At 43.0% G+C, this 7,570-nt stretch overlaps 1 protein-coding gene across 1 annotated transcript in view; it reads left to right on the plus strand.

The window, feature by feature from the left end:
- Window positions 1–7,570, plus strand: part of elna (elastin a) — a 115,854-nt gene that overhangs the window by 65,106 nt on the left and 43,178 nt on the right. The window contains exons 15-20 of the mRNA XM_080428676.1: window positions 477–518; window positions 2,080–2,181; window positions 2,844–2,912; window positions 3,682–3,714; window positions 4,608–4,760; window positions 4,851–4,994. Of these exons, the coding sequence (XP_080284802.1) occupies window positions 477–518; window positions 2,080–2,181; window positions 2,844–2,912; window positions 3,682–3,714; window positions 4,608–4,760; window positions 4,851–4,994 (543 nt within the window). The remainder of the gene's footprint in view (window positions 1–476; window positions 519–2,079; window positions 2,182–2,843; window positions 2,913–3,681; window positions 3,715–4,607; window positions 4,761–4,850; window positions 4,995–7,570) is intronic.

Below are 7,570 nucleotides of genomic sequence, written 5' to 3' on the forward strand. Positions count from 1 at the left end.
GAATAAATATTAGTTTTTCAGAAAACTTTAGAATTTAGAAGGTGTTTTTAGAATCGGCCTCAGGTCTAAATTGGTTAATTTGATGTGCAGCAAATTCAAGCACTCTCAAACGCTACAAACTAATCCTGCTCTAGCAAAGACCTACTTGGCTCAAATCATGGCCCTTATTTGAACTCACTAAACGCTTTAATGTGTTAACATTTACGGCTGAATGTAATTGTGTACAATTATGTGGTTTCATCATGTCTGAAAGAATTCTGGCCCGGAAATTAGCTTTTGAGCAATCGGGTAATCAACTTAAATTGATGTCCATCAAAGCAATTATTGTAACTGAAATATATGGACAGTGTGCCAGATAATTGTTGCCTATTAGTCTGCGCTAATAGTCATGTTATGATATGACTTGTTTAAAAAATAACATGCATTTATGGATGATTTGGCCTGTTAATGATTCTGTTTCATCACTTCCCCTACAGGAGCCTATGGACAAAAGCCTGGCGGTGGAAAACTTCCCTTCGGTATAGAAACCCTTTCCCACCTTTACCTTTGTGTTTACAATATGATCATTAGTAGAGATGCATGGCTTAACCACATGAACCCCAGCATCCATATTCTGGGGGGAACATTAGCAGATCTTACCTTATAGATCAGCTATTTTTGCTGAAGAGATTTGTTGGTGCAGAGGTAATAAAGCGGTCCAAGTACAGCGCCCCAGGCTTTTTCTTACCGTTATTTGAGGTTGTTAACTCCCCATGAGAGTGGTCCAGGAGCCCAAATTCATAACGAACGATGTTGTCCATTTTGACGGACCCCCACCGCAGTTGTGAAACGGGAGTATACAGGCCGTGGTGTAATCCGCTAATTTATATCGCTCGAAAATACTTTTTTATAGTATATATGGGTCGCGTAGGACCTTAGGGAAGTCACTGCGGTATTATTGTCACACGAGAGCCACCGTAGTGTTGTCAAAGTAGCTTTTGCTGAAATCACGTTTGAAATCTCGTCTCGCGTCTACCCTAATAGCACCCGGAAGTCTCGCGATTTTTCATATCCCATCCTGATTGGCGAATTCAGAACATTGCTGGCCCACAATAACCTACCTGACCTGGCAGAGACCTGTGCTCCGAGGAGCACGTTTTTCTAGTTCAATATATGGTTCCTCGCATTTGTGTCTACACGCTCTGTGTCTCAGAGGTGGGGACTGGATGGTTCCAAAATGTGCCTACCGATGACATCAGTGATAAATTCAAGCAAGATTGAAAGCTTTCATTATTGCATGGCGCTGCAGGATTCTAGCCATCTATAAGAGGGTCTGTCACTGTGTCTGTCTGTGTGTCCTGAGGTAATTTCGCAAACCGCTCGGCGTCAAATTTCTTGTCAGTAGGCCAGTGGGCCACATAAGTACCTCCACTTTTTTGTGTCACAAGAAAAGTGACTTCTAGATTTCCAGGAAGAGAAAGAAAGACTGTAGTTTCCATTAGTTCGGAATCCCCACCAGTTATATCATTGGTAGGCAGATTTCTGAACTGTCCGCAGCCCACCGAGCGAGTAGACAGAAATGGTGCCATCTTGAGGATTAGTGAAGACCAATTATATGATGAAAAGAATGCCTCAAATGATCCAGAATATCGCAGCCAGCCCAGTCTTCAACCACCCAAAATGTTGTTCACGTCTCCCCCCTTTTCCGCGCCCAGTCCAAAACACTGATGCTGGCCTACAAGGCAATCAAAGGCCTGGCACCCACAAACCCGTCCCACTCACTTAGATCACAGGTACACAGGAATGCTGTCCAAGCTTTTCCTAAAACACCCAAGACAACATTCCACACGTCCCAGACAAACTCCCTATTATAGTCAGAACTGCAAACTCACTCCCAATTTTTCCGTTAATCTGAAGACTCCACCTGACCCCCTAGCACTTCTCTCTCCTTGTCCTTCTTGATGCTAGTTTACAATGCAGATCTTGGTTACTTGTTACTCTTGTCTTGTTTCTTAGATTAGTTTTTTCTCAAACCACATTAATGTTAAGAATGTGAGATAGATATAAGTGTTCTTTTAATGTTGTTGATGTATATTTCAGGTTACGGGGGCTTCGGTGGTGGTGGTGCTGCCGCTGGGCTCCCAGGGGGGTTAGGTGGTGCTGGGTCTAAGCCTGGGAAGCCTGGATATCCCATTGGAACTGGTGGGTATTTATTTTACACCAGAATATCACCAGAAGGGGGGAAAACCTACCAGAATTATCCACAAACATAGTCATCGTTGCTGTCGGGCAGACACCTCCGACAGTAACTACATATTCTAACTTTTTGTTTTTTCGCAAATGAACGCCCTACTTGATCATACTACAGCGTCACTCAAAAGTAGCAGATATAAGCTCGCGACCATAGACCGTAAAAATTAATGGACAATGTGACGCCGTTGGTTTCTACAGACCGTAAATGAAGCCCATTTTTCAGTGATCAATATCTTTCTATATATCCTGTTCGAAATGCTAACGGAAATGAATGCTATTGGCTGCAACCGCAGCGTGGGCGGGTCCTCACTCGGTAGAACCAGTAGTAAAATCAAGTGTAGAGTTTGTCCCAAAACCTCATTGACTTTATATTGAGATTATAATGTATTGCGACCAGAAAAGGTGAAATAGCGACATCTGCTGGGCCATTAATAGGAACAGCAGGCTGAACGAGAACCCGGAAGTGAGCTTCAATTCCACTGCCCCTTGCTCGTGATGTGCTTTGAGCTTGTAGATCTGCTACTTTTGCTATTTTTTTTTTTGAATCCTGAAAGTAACCCGACAGAGACTAATTGCTATTGCTAATTATGCTAATGTTTCACTTTCTGTAGGGGTGGGTCCAGGGGGTCTCTCACCCGGCCAGGCTCAGGCTCTGGCGCAGGCTAAAGCTGCCAAATATGGTAAACGCATAACATCAAACAATAACTGCTGGTCAACACAAAGTATTTCAAGTATTTCATTTCATTTCATTGAATCGTAGAACATCAGAGCCGTCTGTGTTTTAAAGGCTGTGCTCTTTCATTCCTATAGGTGCTGGTCTTGGGGGTGTGGGTGGAGTGGGCGGAGTTGGGGGTGTTCCCGGTGGAGTTGGGGGTGTTCCCGGTGGAGTTGGCGGAGGATATGGGGGTGTGCCTGGAGGAGCTGGGGGTGGATATGGGGGTGTGCCTGGAGGAGTTGGGGGTGTTGGCGGTGGATATGGGGGTGTGCCTGGGGGTGTTGGCGGTGGATATGGGGGTGTGCCTGGGGGTGTTGGCGGTGGATATGGGGGTGTGCCTGGCGGTGTGCGCCCAGGAACTTATCCAGGGCAAGTGCCAGGAGGTACAAACCAAATCTTATTAGCAATATACCAATTATTTCATTGCTGTCGGGCAGAAACCTCTTATCTCCATACTTTAGCTTTTAAATTTTTTTTTATCATCCTACAGCATCACACAAAAGCATCAAAAGTAGCAGATATACAAGCTCGAAACGTGGCGCGAACGGCGCGTTTTCAGCTTGAAGATCTGCTACTTTTGTTATTTTTTCATTTGAATCCTGAAAAGTAACAGGACATATGAGGTTTCCACCCGACAGACAATTTATGTTTGAACAAATCTTGGTGGCTGCAGGAAAACGCAGTGCTATACACTCATTGCCTGAATTGTATTAATTTTTTTAATTTTACTACAGGTTACGGAGCTGGTGCAAAGGCAGCTAAATATGGTGAGACAATACAGCTTTTAAGCATGTAAATATAGATGATCACGCGGACATTCATCGTCAATGGCCGGGGTTCTCCAACCGAAGGCCAGCGTATGGTGAGGGCTGATGCAGGCGTGCCCAAGGTTGGAGAACCTTGGCCAACGATGAATGCAGGGGGCGATACACATACTGTAGTTTTATTATTTGCAATTTACAATTTACAATTTAGGGATTTAGCAGATGCTCTTATTTACTGTTGGGTACGTTACGTCATGCTGTGAACCATCCAAGGTCACTGTTTCCGGATAAACTCCAGTGTCTTGTCAGCCGTGTCTTCTAGCATTTGCTGCAACCGTGTTTGGTGGCTGAGTGGCGGCTGAGCGGCATGTTGCGTTCTTTTTGCAGCGAGGTCGCTCGAGGTGACAGTTCACCGTATTTCATCAGTGACAACTTAAGGGACTACAGTGAGTAAGTAAGTAAGTAGGTCGGGGGAGGCTTGTTGTCAGTATCAGCCGATAACGCGGGAGTCTGTCCCTGTTACAATGCGCTAGACCCCTGGGAGATGGATTGCTGAGGTGGAGCGCCACACCTACCATCAGCTCCCAGTACTTATCGCACAACTTGCCACACCCCAGCCGTGCTACTCATACGCTGAGTTGGCGGTGCCCGGGATCGAACCCATGACCTTGTGGACCAAAGGCGAGAGCTCTACCGACTGAGAAGTCTTCCGACTGAGCTCCCCGGACACAAGTGGGAATTAGAATTCAATTGAAACTTAATTTGGAGAAAAAGGGGAAAAGAAAAAAGAAAGATGTATTGATATAACAGACATGTACTCACTCTCAATCTGCCCACATGATGTTATATTTTGTTGATTCTCCGGACTTTTGTTGACAAACCTGGTTATTCTACAGGAGTACCAGGGGCTGGAGGCGCAGCCTATCCAGGAGCAGGAGTAGTGGCAGGAGGTGCTGGAATACCTGGATACTTTCCAGGAGCAGGCGCAGTACCAGGAGCAGTTCCTGGAGCTGGAGGATATAATCCAGCGGCCAAAGCGGCTAAATATGGTATGATTCATTAATCACATTGACGCCACATTCAGTACTGAGCTTGGTTAAGTTATGAACCCTGATACATTTATCCTCCCTCAATTATAGGCGCAGGAGGTCTGGGCGGCGCAGGAGGCCTGGGAGGAGCAGGAGGCCTGGGAGGAGCAGGAGGCCTGGGAGGAGCAGGAGGAGTAGGATTAGGCGGAGTGGGAACAGGAGGATACAACGCTGCTGCTAAAGCTGCCAAATATGGTAGGAGACATACCTACTGTATGAACTGTTCGATTTATACTTACTGTAGTTTCACGCTGGTGTCGTGCACCAAAAATAGCAGATCTACAAGCTCAGAACACGCCCGCCGTGTTATGAGCTTGTAGATCTGTTATTTTTGGTGCATGACACCCGTGCGCAGCTAGGTATAAACCAGGAACAACGCTGGGTTCACACAGTCACACTGTTCGCGGAAGTGCCGTGAATCGCTGCGACAGCAAGACAGACTCTGTTGAATGAACTCTTGTGAACTTGAGCTGTGCTGCTCAATGCTTTCTAATTTCATAATTCCAGTTTTGAACCTGTGTTGTCATCTCCTAATCTAAGTAAGGGATAGTGTACAGTGATGATGGGCTGTACTGTACATTATACTGTTCATGACACAGCTACAGCTAAAAAAGTGTTTTATTGTTAGCATACACAGTTTTGCAAAGAAATAGTCCATTAAAGGGGTATTTCACTTTTTTTTAAATCCTATACAAAAATTCCTATACAAACCCATTGTAACTTCAAACTCCATTTTAACCACGTTAGATTAATCGGAAACACCCGTCCTTGGTTCTGGTGACTGATATTGTTCTTCTAATACGTGAGGAGACCGTGTTTTTTCGATTACCTTTTCATTTATTTTTTATATTTTGGGGGGATTTTTTTTTTTATACAATACAAAAATAAAATAAAATAAATGAAAAAAGTAATCGAAAAAAGACCCCCTCACGTATTAGGAGAGCAGGATGAGTCACCAGAACCAAGGACTGGTGTTTTTGATGAATCTAACATGTTAAAAATTAAACTCTGAGGTGTCCCGATGTACGAAAATAACCTGGGAGTGCATTATCATGCTTACACCACCATGAACACTTACCAAAGAAAAACTAGACTCCTGCACAGCCACACCATAAAAACAGAGGCTATATTCATATTTTATAGTAATATTAATGTAAATATAATATAATGTAAAAATGGCAAACACAAGTTGTTTGCCTGGTAACTAGCTTCTAGTCCAACAAACAGCCACGACTACAGTTTGTTCATTATTCTTGTTATATTGATAGTTATATTGTTATATTGATTGATATTCTTGTTAGCTGATTCTGATTCTGATATTACATGCAGTTTAATATGTCATGAGCATTATTTAGAACAGTGTTACAAAATGGATAGTTCAGGTTCTTGATTATAATCGGCTGAGCCACGTTCAAAGCTGTTGTATATAAACACACCTGTGACCACATTACGTCACTCTTACAGATAAATGTTAATAATCACCCCAATACTTGACGTGACTGTGTGTTCGCTTGGCAACAATTCTGTTAAATGTCACTGAAGAAGTACATTGCTTGGCAGAAGAATGATTATTTGTATCAGTATATTATTGCACTTTTTGTTGCTCTGTGTAAAATAATTTAAACCTTGGCATGTATGTGTAGTAACTGTTTTATAAAAGCAATAAGCCATGCAAGGCTGTGGTTTACAGTGATTTTATCAGAGCTAAGGGTTGCTGTTCGTTACTCTGTTCCATGTGGTGCCTAACAACACCCCTTATGAATCACTGTAAAACCACAGCCTTACGTGGCTTATTGCTTTATTAGGGGGCCATTATCCTCAGAAAGATTGTTTTGAGCTGCCAGTGATTTCTTGCCATGCATTTCTGTGGTAAAGGAGCACTGGAGTGCTCCTCTTCCCAGCGACGAGCATCGCGTTTCAGCACTCTCTACGTTTCTCTAGTTTTTTTTGGGCAGAGTGCTCTTAGCATCTCAAGCAGAAAGATAGTTCAACTTTTGGGATTGGAGGGATGCTCATCAATGTCACTTTCCTACGCAGAGGGTTGGAGAAACATGGCCACAATCATTGAGCGAAGTCCCCAAAAATGTGTAGCTTAGCCCTTGTCGCAAAAAAATAAGCTTTTTGTGGACACGGTCCCTTAAACCAGTGGGCCGGGACCCATTTGTGTGTCACGGACACATTTGTATGGGTCACGGGTAAATATTCCTTTAGCTTTTTTTCCTACATTTTTACAGTTTTATTGTTTTTATCCAAAAAAAAGTAAAGTATTTCATGAAGTAAAAACAAATTCAATGATGTTTTTCAAAATAATTTAATGAATACAAATAAATAAAATAAATTCCATAAATTACAGTAGAAGTATGGAGCACGACCGTGGATTTCTACTACATTACACTATACCACTACACTAGTATACTGTATATTATCTTAACATTCTTATACCATTATTTACTGTATACACATTATTGTTGTACTATATTATATTATCATATACTATCTTACACTACTATATTTGCTACTATTGTTATTGCTACTTTGTATCTCTCTCTGTCTCTCCTCTGTCTGTCTCTCCCTCTCTCTCTTCTTTCCCCCGGCAGAAGGCCCCCACCCTAGAGCCTAGGGTCTGCCTGACGTTTCTTCCAGTTAAGGGGGAGTTTTTCGTTGCCACTGTCGCAAAATTGCTTGCTCAGGGTGGGACTGTCGGCTCTCTGCTCTACATGTAAAGTGTCTTGAGACAACTTGTTGTGATTTGACACTTTAATAAAATTGAA

Source organism: Gymnoscopelus braueri, assembly GCF_963280865.1.
Source record: "Gymnoscopelus braueri genome assembly, chromosome: 5".
NCBI lineage: Eukaryota > Metazoa > Chordata > Actinopteri > Myctophiformes > Myctophidae > Gymnoscopelus > Gymnoscopelus braueri.